Raw genomic sequence first — 22,786 nt, 5'->3', positions numbered from 1 at the left:
GATTAAGGTAGAGGGGAAAATGGGAGTGTGGGATGGGGTTAAAATAAGAACTAGGTTTAATTCCCACCTGGCACCTATTTTCAGTGTCATCTGGGACAAATTAGGTAACTTCTCCAGCCTTGTGTACATCATGAAAAGTAGCTGTTGCTGCTAACAGATACTACAATAGCTGTTGCTGAACATGATTAGAGTGCATGTGTAGGCAGGAGAAAACTTGTTCAGAACCATTTCTGAAACCACGGCTAAAATGTGTACAAACATCAAAATGCAATCTCAGATTCTCCTACCATCATTATCAAGGCCCCATGTACTCTAGCCTAAATTCTCCAGCAGGGTCTTGGTACTGTAGACTGGAAACTCACTTAATTTCTCATTAGAAAGTGATAAGCAAAAAAATGATTTAATGTCTTGTTCATATTGTGCTAGCTTCTCAAATCATCACACAGGAGTTAACCTGAAAAGCTTTGTTAATCAAAGAACTCTGCTTTGCATTTATTGGTTCTTTTAACCTGCCCATGAAATATGGTTAGCTATCTGTAACTATTCATGGACTAAACATTCTGTCCTAAAAACTATGCCAATTGCCTCAGGCCAGAAGTTGTTATGCTTGTTATTGACAATAAGGAACATGAATTAACTGGTACTCTCACTAATTCAGTGGTGAATGACTTACTTTATATAGATTTAAAAATGGGTGACTGACCCATGATGTGGAGTTCTGCCATCTTCCACCTACTATGAATAGTTCATTGTTGGGACTGTGACATCAGAGATAAAAGAGCCAACCCCATCCCCTATTTCATAATTTATTTGCATACTACAATCCTATTGGTTTACAGGGGTCAATTGTTAGTCTTTTTCATTACAAACCAAGCCTCCAGTCCTGCAATCAACAGCAGGTTCCTGGACTTGAACCCAACTAGAGTCAGTGGGGCACTGCACAGATACAGCGGGCCTCCTCTAGGGTAAATCTACTCAGCAATTAAAAACTGTGGTTGGCCTGGGTCATCTGACTCAGGCTGCAGGGCTGTAATATTGCTGTGTAGATGTTCGGGTTTGTGCTGGAGCCTGAGTTCTGCAACCCCACAAAGCGGGAGGGTCTGAATTAGCTGACCTGGGCCAGCTGTGGCTATGCTGCCGGTCTTTTATTCCTGCATAGACGTACTCCTACGCTCTACCAGTTGCAGGATCAGGACCTAAACCTTTGCTCAACAAAGTGCAATTTAAATAATACCTTGCCCAGCCTGCTAGATGTAGTTTGCTTTTTTTACCAACAGACAATTCAACTTTATCATACCCATATACATCCCTATCCTGCACCCAGGCAGAGGTCGTTGTAGGATCTGGGCCTTAGGCTCCAAATCTCCCAACCATTAATACACGTGAGTCACTCTGAGTTTATGACTGAGGCCTTAGTTTGGTTGCCACCTAAAGTAACGCTTGAATCCTTTTTAATAAATATGTACTATTGGTTATCAGAAAATTGTACTATGAATTAGGGCTGTCAATTAAGCACAGTTAACGCACATGATTAACTCAAAAAATTAATCTTTGCTGGATTGGAGTCACAGTTTTTAATATATTCATTTATTCAATATAAAATTTTCCTTTTACAAAATAATTGTTTCTAATACCTTATTCATACCAGGGCCTTATCCAGGAATAACTGTTAATGTACATTCAGTGGCCCCAAACCTACAAACACTTGCACATGTGAACAGTCCTATTGTATTCAATGTGTAAAGTTACTCTTGTGCACAGGTGTTTGCAAGATCAAGACAAAGGTCAATAAACAGTTTGTTGATAATACTTTAAAATGTATTTTTAAAAATAAAGAGATCCAGAAATGTAAATAAGGTGTTTATTTTTTTTAAAAAAGTGTTAACATTTTCCATAAATTTCACTGGGTGATGATATCATTTGGTAAAAATAGACCTGGAAGGATTAGGTTTTTTTCCAGTAAATGTCAATTTCACTGTCAGGACATAAATCAACAACAACAAAAAATATTTCCATCAATAATAGTTGAAATTTACAGAAAAGCATAGTAAGAAAAATGCTGCTTAAAAACTTAGTTTGATTTAAGGATATTTACTTAGTAAGTTCTGTTATGTTGACAATTTGTGCATTAATAGCTATAAAGCTTTAACTTCTTGAATCTCAATGTCTACTGTCATTAAATGATTGTCTGACCTTCCCCAATGTCTGATCTCCATAATTTCCCGCAATTGTGAAAATTTAAATAGATAAAAATACAAAAAAAAAAAATGCTTAAAACCCATAATTTTGCACACCTGAAATTTAAATTGGTAAACATAGGGAAAATGCTTAAAAATAAACACTGATATTAGCTGTCAAAAATTTTTTTAAACTGAATCCTGCCAAGCCTAGATATAAATCATAAATTCACAGTATACTACAAACCAACGTGTTTGCACAGAAATAAATCTAAGACAAAATTTGTATTTTCCATTAAAACTATCACTTGAGCATGGATAACAAAATATAAATTTTACTTGTACACTTAAGATACAAAGTACTAGAACACAAGTAGTTTCAATAGTCACCAGCATTTTAATATTACATTTTTTGCATGCAATATATACATAATTAAACAGTTAGTAAACATATACAAGTGTAGCACAAATAAGGTAAATGTGGCATTGCTGTGGATTGTATCGATCATCATATTCACTATGCCAGTCATAACATTTGCTAGCAAGAAAAAAACTAACTGATTTTTATCAATAGCATTAATTATGCAAATACTTAGCCACTGTCTTTCTCTTTTGATAGATGTGGGCTCTGAATCGTGCTTTGTATTTGTATTAGGTGGTTGTGTAAAATTCCAACAGCAAGGCACTCGAGACCCATTTACTAGAAGTTTTGTAAACACCAAAATAAGATCAGTCACTAAAAAACAGATTAAAAATATCAGGCACTGAGCAACTATCCAGATGCAAAAAGGCAGATTAGCCATCCTGCGGGACACAGGCTCAACATAAACTTGAGACATAGGAAGAAATATAAAGAGTATGAAAACTGTCAGCAGAAAGAAACATATTACTTCAATCCAGTCCTTGACTAAAGTTCTCTTCTTTAACAAATATAACCCCACTTGCACACTAGCCATATAGATAGCCAGATAACCAAAAAGGGAGAACACTCCTTCTCTGTTAGCATTTAAAAATCCAACCCTTGTATCTTTGCCATCACTCCCATATAAAACAAACATCTTCAGATGGGTAGTGTCAAGAATAAGCTGATAAAATACAGCAAGGATCATAGAAACAATCCATGATTTGTTGGTTGGAAATAGAGTTAAAAGTAGTGATGCGGTCATTCTCACAGTTGCTAAAGTGAAAAAAAAATTCCAGTGCACTCCATACTCTGAAAAATGTTCATGATACTCTACAGCTTTAACACTGATCAGTCGTCCCAAGCCAAGAAAAACTAATGGCCAAACAGATAACAACTGTCTTGCTAGACAGGAGAATTTGGATTGCACCACACCTGTTTTTTGTCTAACTTCAGGACAAACAAGAGCATTACCAAAAATAAAAGCTCCCACTCCAAAATCCATAGCGCCTGTTCCATAGGTCTCAGTTTTAGCATACCGTCTGGGGTACTGTGGAAAATCCACTGCTAGAATGTTGATTGCAGTTAACATGTTGACATAAACACGAAACACTGTTATTGATGGAATGTAGTCTGGTTCTAAGCTAGTCTTCAGGAAATCATGTATGATTTGCTTCAGAGGAGTCCTGATACAATGATTTCGTCTGTTGTATATTTTATAAAATAATCCTGCACAGAAGGCCCCAATAGTTATTGGCAAAAGAGGGAGTACAGGGGACAAAATTGTACAGCTGAGCACAAAAGGAACTACTAGCACTGTAAAGTCGAGTAGTAGATGATACTTTCTTGAATGTAAAGGTCTTCCATTGTGCAGATTATACAAAATTAACAGCAAACCTCTGCAAGCTATACACAGTGGAGCTAGAGTTAAACCTACTGAAATTTCTAGAAAACTCGTTCCATTTAAGTTACTGATAAAGGCTTCTTTCAGCAGCTTTTGTGACATTCTTCTTCCTATGCAATTCAAAATGTAAACTAGGATTAATTTTTGTAGTGCAAGAATGTTTTGCAAGTTTGTGTTTAATTTACGCTCCGCTTCCTTTTACATATGGAAACATAAGACATATTAAATAAAAATGATTTTCATAAGTACCAACTTAATTTTAGTTACAGGTGAATTCTTTTTGCCTCCCAAAACATACGCTTCCCATAAGAAATGATGCAATGTCATAAGAAGTGTTTTGGCCATCTTGTTGGTTTTTAATGATTCTTAAAATATCTATTAAAAAAAATAAAAAATAAAAGCCTCCTTCCCCCCTCCCCTCCGCTCCCCACCCCACACAATAACAGGCCCACTTCTGCAAACATTTATGTATGTGCTTAACTTGGGGCTACTCACAGTAGTAAAGTTAAACACATATGTAAGTGTCTGCAGGATTTATGCCCAAGGTTTAGCATACAAATTTTGCTTTGTTATAGTGAGACATTTAGAAGCAGTATTTTTAAACATAGTTTTGTTACACCAAAGGATTTTTTCTGAAAGTTATTAATGTTAAAATATATATGTAACTAGTCTCATAGCATTGTTTTAGAGAATACATTTAGAGGTATTAAATATGCTGCAACAAAAAAGCTGTCGTTATCTATTGGACAGCTGTTCGGCGGCATGTGCGGATTAAACTAGTGGCCTTCATGGAGAAGACTCCAACCCTGCAAGTTACTCCACCCAGGTGCAGTGATCTGCCAACACAAAACAGTCTGGAAGATTGTGGCCCGTGTCCACATCAGAAACATCATCACAATTTGCACCTTTGTTTACATTCTCAATGAAGAAACCAAATACAATAGAAACTGACTGAAGTATCCTCTTAAGGCCCCAGTTCTGCAAGCTGTTCCATATAGGCCTGTGTGGAGCAGCATTCAGAAGGACCTAGGTTACACTGGAGGCATATTGGTGGGAAAATTAGCATTGCTCCTGCCCATGCTTCACTTGTTTTATGGATACATACAGAACATTTCAGTGAAGCTAATCCCTCATTTTTCACAAGCACTAACAATAATTTTGCATATAATGTTAAATAATAAATTTGAAAGCTTACTTGTTGATGAAGCCAGGCAAGCAGAATGATTTCAACAGATATGCATCTGAAGAAGTGAGCTGTAGCTCACGAAAGCTTATGCTCTAATAAATTGGTTAGTCTCTAAGGTGCCACAAGTCCTCCTTTTCTTTTAACTCAAATTAGTAGATCAAACCCAGCAAAAGTTTACAAAAATGGATTTTAAAAAGGCATATCAAACATATTAGTTTACATTTCCATTAATACCATTAAAAAAAAAAAAGATTCAAGCAGCTTAATCAAACACAAATTCTGAGGGGCACTGATGTACATTGACAGCTGTCATGCTAAAATTCTTGGAGCCTTCACCTTTAGCAACCATCTGTTCTCTCTTTTCTTTACCTAGAAAATTTATCCAGCACAAACTTTGTTGTCAAATGCTCCTTAGAAGATGACGCCTCAGGATTATGAAATAGGAATAAATCATAGAATCCTAGAACTGGAAAGGACCTCGAGAGGTCATCTAGTCCAGTCCCCTGTACTCATGGCAGGACTAAGTATTAAATAATCAATTTCACCTTGTCTCCCTACCACTATAAATACTTTTGAAACTAGCTCTCTCTCCATCCACAGCATGTTGTAATAATTCACCACCCCTGCTCTCTTAGGCCTTAAACACGTTTAACTTTATTACTGTGTTTGCAGTGGTGGTGTAGCCGTGTTGGTCCCAGGATATTAGATATAAGATAATAGCTTTTATTGGACCGACTTCTGTTGGTGAAAGAAATAAGCTTTTGAGCCATACTCAGAGCTTGTTTTCAGATCTCAGAACCTACTCCAGACTTGAAGAAGAGCTCTGTGTAAGCTCACAAGCTTGTCTCTTTCACCAACAGAAGTTGGTCCAGTAAAAACAGTGGAAAGGTTGAGAGCCAGACTACTATATCCCTTTCAGGATTTGTCTTGTGTACCTGCAAGTTACACCTCACTTAAAACTACTTCCTTACAAAATCAGACATAAAAATACAAATGTCTCACGGCACACTATTACTGAAAAATTGCTTATGTTCTCATTTTTACCATATAATTTTAAATCAATTAGAATATAAATATTGTACTTACATTTCAGCTTATATTATATAGAGCAGTATAAACAAGTCATTGTCTGTATGACATTTTAGTTTGTCCTAGCTTCCCTAGTGCTTTTTATGTAGCCTGTTGTAAAACTAGAGAAATAGATAGATGAATTGATGTACCGCCCGGAGGACTTCTGCGTACCCCTGGTTGAGAACCACTGCAATAAAAGATATTAACTCACCCACCTTGTCTCTTTAATTTCGTGAGTAGTTCCTTTGAAATGAACTACTCATGGCAGTAAAGTTAAGAAAGTGTGTAAGTGTTTCCATGATTGGGGCCTTACTTAATCTCATAATTCTTTAATTTAAATTCACAGAAATAACAACAAAGAACACTGCAAATATATAGCATACCAAGATACAGCTAAATTCAACTGATCAATCACTTCATTTTCGTATTGGACTCCTGGCCCTCCTAGTTTGTCTGTATTTTGTCTATTTAGATTTTAAGGCATTAGGGCAAGCGTGCTCTCTTCTCTCTCTGTAAAGTACATAAATAGCACTAGATAAATAACGGGAATAAATTAACCAAAATATTGCATCATATAACATTAAGTCAATTAAATAAAATGAGTTCAAAGACGGTTTTAAGCAATGGTTCCATCTAGTAGTTTCCTTTCTTTACACTTTTGTGACATCCCACAAGAGATGATAGATACCAAGTAATTTTGGAAGAGCTCTGAGGCATTAGCCAGCATATGAAAAATAATAACGGTTTATTTTAATAATTTCTATAACTTCTGTGACTCTGACATTTATTATGCAGGAGATTCTCACCATGAGCGTTCTCTGTAAGGAAGGGAATTTGCTTAAGTTCTTCTTCCCTCTCTCTCTCTTCTGCTTGCTTTTACTTCCGGTAGTAGCCTGCCCAAATCCACATCTAGAGAGGTAAATGAGGACTCTGTTTCCTCCAAACATTTTCACCATTAAGGGAACCAGTCTGCTTTACTTTATTGCCTGATTCAACACACAGTTGGCTAATAACCTCTTCTCTATTTAGTATAAAGCTGCCATCACGAAAAACAAATGGGGGGGGGGGAGGAGCCATGCCCTACTTTCTACTCATATAAAGGACAATACCTGATTATTTACCACTACATACAGTTTTTTGGATTAGGGAGTGTGCAGGTGTGGAATATATCTCTACTGTCCCTCTTAGGTGCAACCCAAATATTTACTTTTTCACTCTTTTCTTCCAGAAATCTCTTCCAATCCAATCTAGGGGTTTATTGAGCTACATAATGAGGATTTTCTGCTGTTTAATTATTTAAAGATTGTAAAATATTTTAAGATTCTTGGATGCAAGATACTCGGTAGAAATGCAAAGCATTGTTATTAAAAGACACATTTTTTCTCTCTTAAATGTCTCTATTTTTCTCTTTAAATGTCCCTTTTATACTTTCCAAATGTTGGCAAGGGAGGTAGAGAATATAAGAGTTGCCTAAATCCCCATACACTTGTAAATACAAAGAGATGCAATTCACTTGCTTTTTTAGGGTCAAATGTCACCCTCAGATATGTACCTTCAATTTCAATTGAAGTCAGCTTTCCTTAATGTCAATGGGAATTGCAGATGAGCATCCATAGGTGGAATTTGGCAGTTACTGTTTTGGTAAATTGATATACCGTTATAACAATGACCTCTAAAATAATGTTTTCACAAAATACTGGAACATTTCATTTTGGAGGAGACAACTAGGTAGAAAACTACTCTAGTACCTCCCCCGTCCTAATTTTTGTTCTGCACTGAGTTTTTTAACACTTTCCTTAATATCCTGCAAAACAGAAGAATGGGATATAGGCCTGATGCTCAAAAAACAGGATTGTTGTGCAGTTTAAAATGGGTGGAAACTCTTCTTCTGAGTCCTGATCCCCTATAGGGCCTATAATCTCGTGCTGTTTGAGACACCAGAAGTTCCCAGTCTTGCTGTTGGCTGCCCATGAACATTTTGTTCCCCCGGTCCATCCGCCCTCCCATCAGTGACCCCCCCAAAGCCACCCAGAGTAGGTGTTGTTGTCTTACATAAACAGACCATTTAAAACAACTTTTCCCCTGCCTCTGAGTGTTTATGGAATAAGATGGTTGAGGGTTTGATGCTGAAGTTATCAATTAGTTGTTTGAGCTTTGTTGTTGACATACAGAGGTTTCACGTGGTCTAGGCATTAGATTTTATGTGAAATATTGTTTTTTTTTAATTATTTTGAAGTGTGAGAGTTAAAGATAAGCACTTAAAATAAAAACACTTGTATTTTTAGTTCTGAGTGATAATTTACTGTCAATAGTTAGGGCCCTGATCCTACAAAGCCACATGCAACTTCATGCATGTGACAGTCCTATTGAAGAAAATGGCCTAAAGGTAAGCATGTACTTTAAGTCTTTGCAGGAGTGGGAAATGACATTTTAAATGTGGTATTTCTTGAAAATGAGACTACAGAAAAGGTTATAAAAATTATGTAGCACTTCTATCAAGGCACTTTGCAAATATTAATGAATTCAGACTCTCGAATGATCCTTCCCTGGGACAGAGATTGCCATTTTACAGACGGAGAAACTGAGGCACAGTTAAATGACACTGCAAAACAGAAAGCCCCACTGCCACGCCCCTGTGGTACCAAAACACCCACATGCCCTCTCCCTTAGCGTATGTATGTACATGACCGATGCAGGCACATACAAGTTTGGGAGGAGGAAGTGGGAGAAAATGTTGTTAGCATCTCTGCATTAGGGGCTGCTTTTAAAGATTCAGGACAACACCCCTGGATTTGCCATAAAGCCCCACCAGCCCCTACTCCAGAGATCGATGCCAGCAACGTTCCCAGCCCCTTCCTCCTGCTTCCAAAAAACCCACAGCAGGGAGGGCGAGGGCCGGAACCAGAGACACGTGTGTTCCTGGCGCCACGTGGTTCTAGCCGCGGTTGAATCAGTCCGGCCGGGAGAAGCGCTGGGCTCGGCAGGCAAGGCCAAGGCGGTCACGTTCTTCTTTCCAGGCTGTCTGCGGGCGGGGTGGCGCCCGGCCAGGGTGTGGGACCGGGCTCTTCTCCGGATTCAAACTGCAGCCTCCGCCCTTGCGCCTTCAACTCCTCCTTGCTTGGCCAGCCCGGCCCCGGCAGCAGCTTTCTCCTTCCCGGCTGCCCGCCTGCCTGGTTGCAGTCTCATGTGCGCGCCCTATGGAACGGGTGAGTCCCAAATTAGGGATATTTATTTTATTCCAGCTCTTCTCCCCCCATTTAACGTTTGCGGCGCTCTCCCACGTCCCGCGCTCTCCCCTGTTTAACGTCTGATCTGCTCCTTCTCCCCCGCCCCTTATCTCTAATGATGGGAGTGTTTGAGTCAAATTCTCTCCCCCAGCTGCACAAACTCGCCCTTATTCCCTGCACTTCTACACAGTCCTCTCCACTTTACGCATTCTGAGATCAGGAAGAGATTGGTGGTATAGCCATTCTGCTTTACGCTTTTCTGCTATAGACCTTTCTAGATGCGTAGAGTGTAAACTCTTTCTATTTCAGCCCAATCCACAGAATTAACCACTCACTGACTGCATTTAAAAACAGTTTTCAACTTCAGAAGGTCATTGGGGTGCCCTTGAAAGCCTAAAAATCATATTTAAAATCAGCAATAATGCCTTAAATTAAAAATAAGGCTAACTGTTTTACTATAAAGCATCCAGCATACATCTGTAGATTAGATAAATAGTTTGTTTTATGCACTACAGAACTATATCTTTAACTTTATATAGGCACTGTAGAAATGAAGTGAGCTGTAGCTCACAAAAGCTTATGCTCAAATAAATTGGTTAGTCTCTAAGGTGCCACAAGCACTCCTTTTCTTTTTACTGTAGAAATGGAGTTTCCTTCCTAAGTGTCTTTTGGTCGCAAATCTGGATTAGAGGGGGTTGTCTGCTTATTTTACATGTCCTTTTGCTTATGGGAAGGGTAACACTAAACTAAATGCTAGCAAAGCCTACTCTAGAATTCCTAGACCGCAAAGAGATAATTTCAGTCAAGGTTAAATTGTGTGTGTTTGAATAGAAACATAATCAGGGAAAACTTTAAATAAAACCCCTTTCAGAGATTAATTGAAGGCAGAAAACAAATAACTTTGAACACAATGCAGAAGATGGTGCAAACTCCCTCCCCTTTTTAAAAATCACTTTCTAATAGATGTCTCCAGTGTAGTCAGGAAAAGCTATTTTTTTTTGGTGTTGTGCTTGGATGGAAGTATAGTCTAATAGTTAAAATATGGGGTTGGGAGTCAGATCTGGATTCTATTTTTGGTTCTGTCACAGATTTGCTGTGTGACCTTGGGCAGTTAGTTTGATATCTGTAAACTGGAGTTGTTCTCTCCTGCCCTGTTTCAACAGCTTGTAAGATTTAAATCAGTAGTTTGTAAAGCACTTACATATTTTAAGATTGGAAGGAGGTAGAGAAGTGCAGAGTGGGGTATAACAGTTCCATGCATAACTGTTAATAACATGTGTTGCTCTCTGGATCTTTCAAATTAAGGATCACTGTACTATTAAACAAGTCTTATCTTTAAACACCACTTACATGAAACTAAAACCACGGCAGTTCACCCATCTAGGATGTGTGGTAGGACGGATACAGTTATTGAAGCCTAGACAATCAATCCTTTTTCATTGCTAGAATAAGAAAGCAAAAAATATGGCTTAACCTTCCTTCAATTGAAGTAAATAGGAACACTCCCTTTGATTTCAGGGGAAGCAGAATAAAGCCAGTAATGAGCAAGTATGTCTTGCTTTAACTTTCAAGAGTCGCACCCTATCCAGAAATGCTCTGACATCACTGATGCTATCAGACCCACTAACTTTTCCTATCTGATGTAACCGCAGGAATGAAGATAAACTTTATTTTCATTGTGAGGAATTTACACTATGCTTTACTCCTCTTAATCCAAGAGAAACCAAGTAGCTGATTTTGCAGTAAATAAATGTTCACACAACTCATTTTCCTAAAGAAGCTTTATTTAATTTTTTTTTTTTCTTCCTTCAGTGAGTACAAAGAGAATTAGAGGAGATGCACCTAAATAAATGTACTCAGTTAGGTCATGAATCTACTTCCACTCAAGTAAAGGGCAAAGATCCTGTTATTTTCAGTGGAAGTAGAATTGAATTTGTTGACCCCGCATTCTTAAGCCAGCTCCACAAAGGCATTGAGGGGCCTAACTCCTACTTAAATCAATGGGAGCTAGGTGTCTAGATACCTTTGAGGATCTGGGCCAAAATGACTTATGCTTTAGAATTGGTTATGCATAATGCAATCAAGTTATTCACCTGGACTTCTGAGACTTAAACACATAATGAAAGTTGCACTGAAATACAGAATTTGTTAAAAATAGGACACTTTGGTCTGGTATCACAGCATTCTGCAACTTTAAGGACCTTGATTCTGAACCTGGCTGGGAATCCTAAGAGCTTAACAAGTTCATGTTCACTGGGAAGTTTGGGTGAAGGACAGGAGGGCACCTGCAACTTAGTTTAGTACAAAGGTGTCTTTGAGGGAAGCTCTTGTCTGGTGGTCTGGCTGGATGAAATGGATTAGAAGTGATCAAACAGTAGCTATAAGTCTACACTTCTGTAGAGAACACATGTTAAAATATTAGTGCAAACTGAATTGTAAGAATAGTTTGGGACAATGGAACAAGATGCCAGGACAGATAGTGGAATCTCCTTTGCTGGAAATAGTCAAGACTAGATTTGACACTGCTCTATTGGTGATGAATGATTTGATGATGATGGGCCAAACTGATCATTAGCGTATGTCAATGAACCTCTGAAATTACACTCGTGATGAATTTGGCCCAATTAAAGCAACAAAGGGGAGGGCAGGATTAATGGGCCACTTGGAATCTAAATGAGCCCAAAAGAAATAGCTCTATAAGTAAGGCTCCGTAAGTTTAAGTAGTTTAAATAAAAATGTATTTAACAGGCTAATTCTTTTGAAATCTAATTGAGGAGTGCATCTAAAGCCAAGTAGTTCTTGGTTCTGCATGTTTCCTAGTTAGGACACTTAAAACTCATTCAATTTGCTTCTTTCAACCCCATGGCTGAAAATATTTTATGCCCCCTCTTTGGTAGTAGAACTTGGTGGAGCACAGATGTTGGGAGTATTAATTTTTTTTTTTTTTAATCCCTTTACAGATCAAGTTGCTTAAAAGTGGTTGGCTGAGGGCAAACCAAGTATTTTTATTGTTAGTGTAACAACATGTATAAACTAGCTAGCTCCATTGTTAACTAACTCCTTATTCTGGTGGGGCTGGCTTCTCTAGAGAAGAATATTACATCCGTACTAGAGTTCAGGCTTGAGTCTCTTCTCCAGGAAAACAGTGCAGAATTATGTGGTTTGCATTACTCTTTCTGAAATAACAAAGTTGATTTCTTTTAGGACCTCCACTTTGACTTGAACAAGGTCCACCAGTCTGAAGGCCTTCACGGTATCAACTCTCCTACGCAGGAGTCCTGTTTCTAGAGCTTTACAAATTCACCCATACACAGCATCAGACAACTGAATAATATGCCAAAACAGGTAAAAGCCCCAATATTGTCCGTCTTCACTAATTTAAACTTTTTGTCATAAAATAATGCTGGGCTGAGGTTCAGTTGATTTGTAATCCACAATCGGAGATTGTTAAAGTATGCTCTTCCTCTTTTTCCCCCTCCCTTGTTGCCCTGCAGCTGCTCCACAAATTTGTGAATAACCTCTGGGTAATATCAAGACACTAGATTTGATAAGTTTAAGGTTTTGATCTGTGTTACTAAAGATTGTTTTTTATATATGGCTGATAAAATGAGTAAGACTAGTGAGTACTGGCAATTCATTAATTTAGGTAGGCCTGCATTCAGGGATGTAGAACCACTAAAACTAGAAATTGCAGGATTACAATAGACTATCACTATTTTTTAATCATCGTTCTTCAAATTAAATTTTCAATGACATTGTTAAAATGTGCACTTTTTTTCTCCTACCTGGATTTTAAGAGTTGAGCCAATTCTTGCATATTTTTGATTTTAGCCATAAATATCAATAGATGAAAGTGAAGGCAAGGAAGTTGGGCTAACTAATACAAGCCAGCAAAAAAGCCTCCTTTTCCAGGACTTATTACAGCCAGCTCTGCAATGGAGTTTGCAACCATTTATCTACCGTAAACATTAAACAGTAAACCGATGAGAGGGCCGGGGGAGAACAATGCATATTGTTCCACAGATAGGGGAATCAACAACAACAAAACTCGAGTATTATCTGAAGAGCAGTATTTGGCTTTGTGTAGTTCAGCATGTCCAGCTGTGAACTCATTGGGTCCCTTAATGCTCATACATAGTATGATAATGAAAACCATGTTCATGTCAACATCTGACCTACTCTCTCTCATTCAACTTTACTGGTAAGCACATTTTTATTCGTATGCTATAGAATTGTGCATGACTTTAAATCCAGTTATATCCAATCTGGAAAGAAATTGGAGATCCCCAAGTGCATATATTAATTTTGAGGAATTATTATTCTAGTTTGCATATTATTCTTGCAGAGCCATATGTGCAAGTGGTGTCTAGAGGATGTTGTTTGTCCATTTGAATGCTGCTGAGGTCAGTTAACAAATTGTATTTGCTAACTGTATGCAGCAGCTTTTTGGTATAAACAAAAAACAGCGTGTTAAGACGTGGTCAACTTGTAACGCTAATGATAGTTACATAATTTGGGGGGGGGGGGGGGACGACAGAACGCTTGCAGGAAGGAATGCAAAAATCAGCATTTGCCCAAAAATAACAACCCAGCACCTGAAACCTGTGTGTACTGGCTATGCTTTTCATTATGTACGCTTAACAAACAAGTGACCTTCCAAACAGTGTTTTCAAGGACACTGGAGCCCAGAGGCTCCGATTAAAACCTTTAAATAAGTTATTTGTAGAGGGCCACATTCTGGTTTCATGCAGACAAAATAGCATAACCTCTCCATTCACCTCTCCAAATGGGCACTATATATACACATTGCAAAACCATAGTTGTGGAGCACTGTTTGGCTCCAAAAAAGGCAAGCCTGGGGAACCTCCATTAGCCTTAGTACCTCTGACAACTAATATGATCTGTGCACCAGCCATTAAGGCTAATAGGCCATTTCCTTGAGTCAGATCTTGTGTTGAATATATGGTGTTTAGAGGAGTCAAAATCCCCTGGTCATGAACGACTGTGTAAGTGTATTTGTTCTTAAAGAATCACAAAGTTGCCAACATCAAGAACTATACATCTAGGGACACATTTATCCATGGTGTCATTCCTCTTGAGTCAGAATTACACCAGGGATGAATTAAGCCCATAAAAATTGTCATTAGTTCACGATCTCTCATGCATCAAATAAACACCTTCTAAAGCATGTCTAAAGACTGAAACACAACTTCCACGGTAGTGAGATATATAATAATTTTTTTTAATACTTCCTGGGCAGAGAGGTCAGACCAGTAGTAAAAATGTGCTGAATTATTTGTTTCTTGCTAAGACTGAGCTTAAATCAAATCTGTCTTATTTGGAAACTGGAAAGGGACTTTAAACTGCAGTTGAAGAGGTGAAAGTCCACCCTGGTGTTGAGTCTGTTACAGGTGTTATCTTTTATATGTGCTTTCCAGGTGAATGGCCCAAAGAGAGATCCTGCCATCCAGAATGAGCTTAATGACTCATTCGAAGAAGAGGTTAAAGCTTTTCTGAGTGATGAAGATAAATTGCATCTCTTAGATGACCTTACCAAAGTTAATCCTGTAACCACAACAACAGGTCAGTGTTTGTGGCCGTCTGGGGCATCTCCTGAAAGATTACTTCACTTCACATAACAAATAACTGTCAACATATACTGTGACAAGATGGATGAGGCAATCTCTTTTATTGGATCAACTTCAATATATTTAAAAGATATTCCCTCATCCACCTTGCCTCTTTAATATCTTGGGACCAACACAGCTACAACAATACTGCATACAAAATATATTGTGGTCAGCTATTCTGATCCCTGTAATACTAGCATGAAAATAGTACCTGCGGACATGATCCAGAGCCTGTTGAAATCAATGGAGAGATTTCTGGTGACTTGAGATCAGTCTTTAAACTTGGCTTGATCAATATTCTTTAGCATTGCTTTAAACCCACACCGGTCTTTCAGCAACATGGAACTAAGATTTAAACAAAAAACCTTTCACCTATGTCACTGGTTCAAATACACCTTGAATTGGTAGTGGTTGGCAGTTGTTACTGGATGGCTCTTACATGGCTATGCGAAAGGATTTTGTGCTCTGTCCAGTTTCAATTAACAGATTTCCTTATCTCAAGACACCATCACAAACAGTAGAGCCCTCTTACTGTAATAGTCTTTGCAGAGAAGCCAAGGATTGAAATCAGGCTTGGAAACTGCAGTCTTCACTTAACTTTAAAAATGGTCCTTTGTAGACTGAGATGAGGCATATTGATGGTACAATGTGGAGAATTCTCCAATGCTTTCTCCTTTTTCTGTGAATGAATAGATGATTCAATCTCCAGGGCTGTGTATGTGGAACCTATAATGAGAATGCATAAGAAATTAATTAGTCAAATTTGGTGTTCTTTAAATTTTTGTTTTTAAGACCAGAAATGAACCTATAAGATGAATATTTATTCATGGTAGACATGCTAGAAATTATCTTATTTGACTATTCTCAAACTCTGTAAAAATCAGATTTAAATCCATCTGTGAATAGGTAGAAAAGATAGTATTTCCTAAATATTTCTTATACAAATAGGACTGGGGAAAACAAAATACATTTGTTTCCAATAATTGCTAATAGAACGTATGTTTATTTCAGTACTGAAATGTCTGCAAGCAAGGTACACAGTAGATGTGTTTTATACATACGCTGGCTGCAGTCTTGTGGCTGTAAATCCATTTCAACCTATCTGTCACCTCTATTTGCCTGAGCTTATGAAAGAGTACCACACTGCACTTCGCCCTCAGGTAACGGTGATGACTGTTCCTCTTACAAAGCAAAAGAGATGAGAAGTCATCCAAATCTGAACTAATAAACCAGCTGTGTTAGAACCACTTCTAGCAAAACTATATGCTTTATTCAGCCAGGGCTCTTGTGCATTTTTGCCTTCTCCTCTCGCACTCTTCTATTTGCCAGGTTCATTCCTATAGTGTATAGTTAAGTGCGCTTCTCAAATTTTAGATTTAGAACCTAACATAGAGCTCTATGTAGAAGAAAAGATGTGATTGATATTTCTGTGCTCAAATTCTTCAATCAACTAGAAGAAGAGACAGTATGTTCTAGTGACCTGAGCGTGAAGCTTAGTCAGAAACTCCTGAGGTCTAATCCTTGTTGTGTGGCCTTAGGTTACATAGTTTATCCTTCTGCTTCTGTTTCCTGGGCCCAAATTCTTCTGTTCAGTTCTATTTCCCTACCTCACTGGGCGAGTGAGGATTAAGTAATAGACTCTGCTTTGTGTTAAACATAACTGTCTTCCTTTTCAAACTATATATATATACACATACATTCACACTCTTTATTGTTAGGAGTTGAAACCTCATATCTTTGCTGTGGCTGAACAGACCTACAGAAATGTTGAAAGCCAGATTGAACCGATAAACCAGTCTATAATTGTTAGTGGTGAAAGTGGTGCTGGAAAGGTAAGCATAGGATGTTTTTTTGTTTTTGTTTGTTTGTTTGTTTTGCCTCCCCTTTTTAATCAGGCCACTGTTCTGACATTGTTAGCATGTTCTGAGACTTTAATGTGGTACAAAGCATTTCAGCTAGCTCTCTAATTTGAAGAAGGAAGAGAGAAACACAATGCAATTGGTACAAAATACAGCAGCCAACTGTAAGCCATTATAGTATGGGGGAAGACAGATGGGAGGGGAATGCACTCTGGTTAAATTCAAATGTGCCATGCTCAGTAAAACTGCTCTCTGGACCCTATTTGTAGTTCTTAATAGAGTAAAATTCCTGTTGAGATCAAGGTAAGGATAGCTGAGTTTGGCCCTTTGTTAGGACTTGACACGTGGGGCTTACGCTAAATTGTATCAACACATCCACAAGATTTGAGGAGTTCAGCTTCTAACTCTGACCCTGATTCAACAGTCCATCCCTGCTCAGCAAAGCACTTAAGCAAAGCTGTATGTGAACTATAGCTGTCAATTCTGGCTATAGTTTCTGAATAGCTGTACCTTCATTTTTCTTACAAGAACCTAGTCCAGTAAGGCACGTAAGCTTGTTTCATGCATTTGAAAAAAAAATCACTTTCCTCAACATAATAACTAGGTGCACAATGTTGTTTTCTCATAGCCAAAGCTCTTGTCAGACTTGCATCTAATTAATAATGTGAGAGCAGACAAAGGCTTATTGTCAAGATTCTCTTTTTAGACTTGGACTTCCCGATGTCTTATGAAATTTTATGCTACTGTTGCTGCATCATCTACCTCTCCTAAAGGCAATGAAACAGTGGAGAGGATAGAGAAGAGAGTGCTGGACTCCAACCCTGTTATGGAAGCTTTCGGTAAAGCCCTTTTTTATGTCAATAGTAAGGAGAAACAAAACCATGACTACATTGTCAGTTTGTGCGTTTTTAATTTTTATTCAAACCTTCACTATTCCCCATTATTACTCTTTTAAAAAATCACCTCTGAAATACTCAAGCAGCATGCAAATCATCCTATATATTTGTGTGTCCCTAGAAGAAGACTAAAACAAGCTCTGGTTTTTTTGGTTCCCCATTATTGGAGAATAATTATGCTTTGTGTCCCCCCGCTCCTGGTGACTTCACAGGAAATGCATGTACTCTTCGGAATAACAACAGTAGCCGTTTTGGAAAATATATCCAGCTTCAATTAAACAGGTATTAATTATTATGTAAAATGCTCAAGCTGTGTGGTGGTTTTTTGTTGTGTTGTTGTTTTTTTGACATTCACAACTTTCTCTTCTTGCAAACGTGTGTCTCGAGTCTTCCACAGAACATGGAATGGAGTGTTTTTTGTAACATACCTTGGTATATTGGGATGAATTAATGTTTCCTGGATTTACCAAGTACGTTGTCAACACTGAAAGGACATCTATCTTGCAAAGATAGCTTTTCAGTCCAGAAGACTGTACCTATGGACTACTCTGCACTTGCATGGCTAATCTATTAAAGATACTATGATAGAGTTCTTAAATTAAGTAAAGACACCAGAAGCTTAAAACAGCATTAAAAGATATGGGGCACCTTGCATGCTGTGTGACAACGGGCTGTCCATAAGACTTCTGTTTTTAAGGGCATATACTAACCTGTTTGTTGTTTCTCTAGATCACAACATCTGACTAGCGCTTCCATCCAAACATTTCTATTGGAGAAAACCAGAGTTGCTTATCAGGCCCCGCGTGAAAGAAACTTTCATATTTTTTATCAGGTTTGTACTCGATTAATTTATCTAGGTATTTCTAAAGTACATTAGTGATAGAACCATTAGATCTGGCAGAAGATCTGCTTGCAACTTCCTGTTTAGAACAGTTCAGTTTTTTACTCATGGTTTAATTCAGTTTTCTGGACCTTGTGTTATCATCCCATTAAGTATGTTCCCAGTTTGCTAATCATCACTCTGCCATTTATGTTTCGTACAATATTAGGATTCAGTAGTCTTCTTTTTTTGTTGCAAGATCACAAAAGGTGCCACAAAGGATGAAAGACTGGAATGGAACCTGCCTGAGGGTGCCAATTTCTTCTGGCTGCCAAATTCTGAAAGAACACTGGAAGGTAAGATTTAAAGTTGACAACTGAGACTGTTGTATGTAGAATATTAATGGCCCATAGGAGTATGGTCTTAAGGAAGAAAAATCACTCTATAGAGACTTAGGGCTCTGGTACATTGGATTTATGTTCCATTTTCACAAAGCCACCTGCCTGACTTTGACTCTGTTCAGATTTCACTTTACACTGTTAAGAATTTGTACTTGGCATTTCTCTGAGGCTAAGTTTACAAACCTCGTGTGATACCTGGCTGCTTCAACAACTTGCTGCCTAACCTCTGGGGCCCACAAAGGTTCAGTATTAAGTCACTCAGTGGCAGTAGTATAATTAATAGTATGACTTCTGCTCCTTTGGTTTGGCAAAGCAGATGGTCTTGTGCTTGCAGCTGGTACTTTCAAAGGGGTGCCCCACCACCTTAGGCTCTGAAAATTTCAGCTGACCTGTCTACACTGCTGTTTTGGAGGGATGAGAGTGGTGTTGGGTGGCTTGTTTATGTGTTTGTTTTTTTTAACAACACCCGTTTGGCTTTCCAGAGGACTGCTTTGAGGTGACCAGAGAGGCAATGTTTCACTTGGGCATTGACCGCTCCACACAGAACAATATTTTTAAGGTCAGATAAAAACACTCTGCAATATCTGTAAACTCATCTTTGAAACTAAGGATCTTGGTATGCATTTGGTTGTTTGGTGTGTGATCGGTCTTAGTACCAAATTCTGCAGTCCTTGCCTTACCAGGCAAATCTCCTACTGATTTCTTAGGCAAAGTTCCCATTAGTAAGGACTGCAGGGTTTGACTTGTTAGCAGCAAATCCTAAACCTGAGTGAGAATCCTGGGTAAGGAATCCTACCCTGCCTCCCCAAGACTGTGGAACCTGTTTGGCTATTGTTGCAGTAGTCCCCACAACTTCTGCGTTTCTGTCTGTGGGTGCGGAAAATGGCTCTCCTCTGGCATTCCCCAAGATCTTTTTGACGATCCTGCCCACTCCTGGCATCTGTTCAGCTGCATTCAGAGCCCTTGCTAGCAGCAGAGCAGGGTGGTGGGACGATCGGGAGGATGTGCTTCTAATGCTTCATTTCAGCAGTTGACTGTATTTGTTCAACGTAATTTGTAGACAGATGTTAAACTAATAGTAGTTCTGGTTAGGATATCCTATCTAAAGTGTAAATGTTAACTTCCAATGGCTCAATTCTGCTCTCACTGAAATAAATGGTAGAATTTTCATTTACTTGAATAGTGCAGGATCAGGCACTAAATTAGTGGCTTAAAAAAATATAAGCAGCGTCTTTCAAATGATTTCTGGCTTGCATATTTGCGCAAATGTTTCCGCTGCTGTGCTGTTTTTCTGAGGTATTTGGAACCCAGATGCCTCTAAAAATGATAGGTGAATCTGAACTCCAGAATTCAAATGACTGTTTATGTTGCAGATATTAGCAGGACTTCTACACCTTGGTAACATTCAGTTCTCTGATTCAGTGGATGAATCCCAGCCTTGTGAACCAGAAGATAATGCCAAAGGTGAGGCCCCAAACATGCGTAGTTTTAGTGTTTAGTTTCCTATTGGGTAACTACTATTGAAAGATAATGGCACCAGAAAGACCTAATGATGTCAGAAGTACATAATCTCATATACTGTATTCTTCCTTTCATTAGGAGACCAAAGTGGGGAGAGGAATGACAAGAACTGTCAGTTAATTGTACCCTCTCCATTATTCCTTTTATCTGTTTTTATAAAACATCAGAATGCTGCACAAATGCTAATGTAATCGTCCCACCCCAGTGAGAGATCCCTGTCTTTCAGATCAGGGGAACTGAGTGATTTGCACAAAGGCACAGAGTGAGTTGTTGGAAGAATCATGATCCTTGTTCTTAGTCGTATACTTACACCACATGGCCCCTGGAGGCAAAGAGACCTAGACTGGAGGTTTTATATATATCTATGTGCTTAAATATTCAGGCTGTAATTCCATTTTGAGATTCCAATCTGAGCAAGTCTGTCAAATTGCAGCCTTAGATACTTTACAAGGGAGAACATATATTAAGCTGCTTTCCTTCTATCCAAAGATCATCTCTATGACCTAAATTTAAATGGCCCCAGTTTTCCATGGAACTAACAGTGGCTTAATCAGGAAGGCTTCATATTTCTGTTTCACAAGTTCTGACAAATTCCAGTGGCTTTAATTTGGGCCCAATAATTTCTAGTACACTTCAGCTGCTTTTTTGAGTTAGCACGGTCTTAAGTAGTTTACATTTTCTGCATACGTTGGACTAGGAAATCTTGACTCCTCCTACTGTGACAGGGTTAAGTTCTCTAACGATCATAGAATATCAGGGTTGGAAGGGACCCCAGAAGGTCATCTAGTCCAACCCCCTGCTCAAAGCAGGACCAATTCCCAGTTAAATCATCCCAGCCAGGGCTTTGTCAAGCCTGACCTTAAAAACCTCTAAGGAAGGAGATTCTACCACCTCCCTAGGTAACGCATTCCAGTGTTTCACCACCCTCTTAGTGAAAAAGTTTTTCCTAATCTCCAATCTAAACCTCCCCCACTGCAACTTGAGACCATTACTCCTCGTTCTGTCATCTGCTACCATTGAGAACAGTCTAGAGCCATCCTCTTTGGAACCCCCTTTCAGGTAGTTGAAAGCAGCTATCAAATCCCCCCTCATTCTTCTCTTCTGCAGGCTAAACAATCCCAGCTCCCTCAGCCTCTCCTCATAACTCATGTGTTCCAGACCCCTAATCATTTTTGTTGCGCTTCGCTGGACTCTCTCTCCAATTTATCCACATCCTTCTTGAAGTGTGGGGCCCAAAACTGGACACAGTACTCCAGATGAGGCCTCACCAATGTCGAATAGAGGGGAACGATCACGTCCCTCGATCTGCTCGCTATGCCCCTACTTATACATCCCAAAATGCCATTCGCCTTCTTGGCAACAAGGGCACACTGCTGACTCATATCCAGCTTCTTGTCCACTGTCACCCCTAGGTCCTTTTCCGCAGAACTGCTGCCTAGCCATTCGGTCCCTAGTCTGTAGCTGTGCATTGGGTTCTTCCGTCCTAAGTGCAGGACCCTGCACTTATCCTTATTGAACCTCATCAGATTCCTTTTGGCCCAATCCTCCAATTTGTCTAGGTCCTTCTGTATCCTATCCCTCCCCTCCAGCGTATCTACCACTCCTCCCAGTTTAGTATCATCCGCAAATTTGCTGAGAGTGCAATCCACACCATCCTCCAGATCATTTATGAAGATATTGAACCAAACCGGCCCCAGGACCGACCCTTGGGGCACTCCACTTGATACCGGCTGCCAACTAGACATGGAGCCATTGATCACTACCCGTTGAGCCTGACAATCTAGCCAGCTTTCTACCCACCTTATAGTGCATTCATCCAGCCCATACTTCCTTAACTTGCTGACAAGAATACTGTGGGAGACCGTGTCAAAAGCTTTGCTAAAGTCAAGAAACAATACATCCACTGCTTTCCCTTCATCCACAGAACCAGTAATCTCATCATAAAAGGCGATTAGATTAGTCAGGCATGACCTTCCCTTGGTGAATCCATGCTGGCTGTTCCTGATCACTTTCCTCTCATGCAAGTGCTTCAGGATTGATTCTTTGAGGACCTGCTCTATGATTTTTCCAGGGACTGAGGTGAGGCTGACTGGTCTGTAGTTCCCAGGATCCTCCTTCTTCCCTTTTTTAAAGATTGGCACTACATTAGCCTTTTTCCAGTCATCCGGGACTTCCCCGGTTCGCCACGAGTTT

The 22,786-nt window shown here is 39.1% G+C and overlaps 2 protein-coding genes and 1 long non-coding RNA gene across 8 annotated transcripts in view; 1 reads left to right on the top strand and 2 right to left on the bottom strand.

The window, feature by feature from the left end:
- The window catches only part of MYO19 (myosin XIX), a 44,213-nt gene that overhangs the window by 2,991 nt on the left and 18,436 nt on the right, over positions 1 to 22,786 (top strand). Inside the window, exons 1-11 of one of the 4 annotated variants that reach the window (XM_073315400.2) lie at positions 7,086 to 9,445; positions 12,671 to 12,811; positions 14,905 to 15,049; positions 16,108 to 16,256; positions 16,815 to 16,928; positions 17,662 to 17,794; positions 18,064 to 18,133; positions 18,581 to 18,683; positions 18,931 to 19,027; positions 19,555 to 19,631; positions 20,446 to 20,536. In XM_073315400.2, the coding sequence (XP_073171501.2) occupies positions 12,800 to 12,811; positions 14,905 to 15,049; positions 16,108 to 16,256; positions 16,815 to 16,928; positions 17,662 to 17,794; positions 18,064 to 18,133; positions 18,581 to 18,683; positions 18,931 to 19,027; positions 19,555 to 19,631; positions 20,446 to 20,536 (991 nt within the window). In that variant the 5' untranslated portion in view covers positions 7,086 to 9,445; positions 12,671 to 12,799. Of the gene's footprint in view, positions 1 to 7,085; positions 9,446 to 12,670; positions 12,812 to 14,904; positions 15,050 to 16,107; positions 16,257 to 16,814; positions 16,929 to 17,661; positions 17,795 to 18,063; positions 18,134 to 18,580; positions 18,684 to 18,930; positions 19,028 to 19,554; positions 19,632 to 20,445; positions 20,537 to 22,786 lie in introns of those variants that run through there. The other 3 variants (XM_073315394.2, XM_073315397.2, XM_073315398.2) reach the window with 3 other exon arrangements.
- PIGW (phosphatidylinositol glycan anchor biosynthesis class W) lies at positions 1,387 to 8,065 on the bottom strand. 3 transcript variants are annotated; one of them, XM_073315410.2, is made up of 3 exons: positions 7,046 to 8,065; positions 6,623 to 6,749; positions 1,387 to 4,092 (listed from the first exon to the last, which is right to left on the bottom strand). In XM_073315410.2, exon 3 carries the CDS (start codon positions 4,082 to 4,084, stop codon positions 2,564 to 2,566), a length of 1,521 nt encoding a protein of 506 aa, XP_073171511.1. In that variant the 5' UTR covers positions 4,085 to 4,092; positions 6,623 to 6,749; positions 7,046 to 8,065; the 3' UTR covers positions 1,387 to 2,563. The 3 variants fall into 3 exon arrangements, with proteins under 3 accessions (XP_073171511.1, XP_073171510.1, XP_073171509.1); XM_073315409.2 differs by having other exon boundaries at positions 6,623 to 8,065; XM_073315408.2 differs by lacking the exon at positions 6,623 to 6,749 and having other exon boundaries at positions 1,388 to 4,092; positions 7,046 to 8,064.
- LOC140899610 (uncharacterized) lies at positions 8,134 to 19,615 on the bottom strand. Its single transcript, XR_012155389.1, has 4 exons — positions 18,562 to 19,615; positions 15,308 to 15,822; positions 10,817 to 10,908; positions 8,134 to 9,434 (listed from the first exon to the last, which is right to left on the bottom strand). It is a non-coding gene; the product is annotated as an uncharacterized LOC140899610 (long non-coding RNA).

Source organism: Lepidochelys kempii, chromosome 17 (assembly GCF_965140285.1).
Source record: "Lepidochelys kempii isolate rLepKem1 chromosome 17, rLepKem1.hap1, whole genome shotgun sequence".
In the NCBI taxonomy this organism is placed as follows: domain Eukaryota; kingdom Metazoa; phylum Chordata; order Testudines; family Cheloniidae; genus Lepidochelys; species Lepidochelys kempii.
The sequence above is the reverse complement of the archived record's forward strand: the minus strand, read 5'-3'. Positions and strand labels throughout refer to the sequence as shown.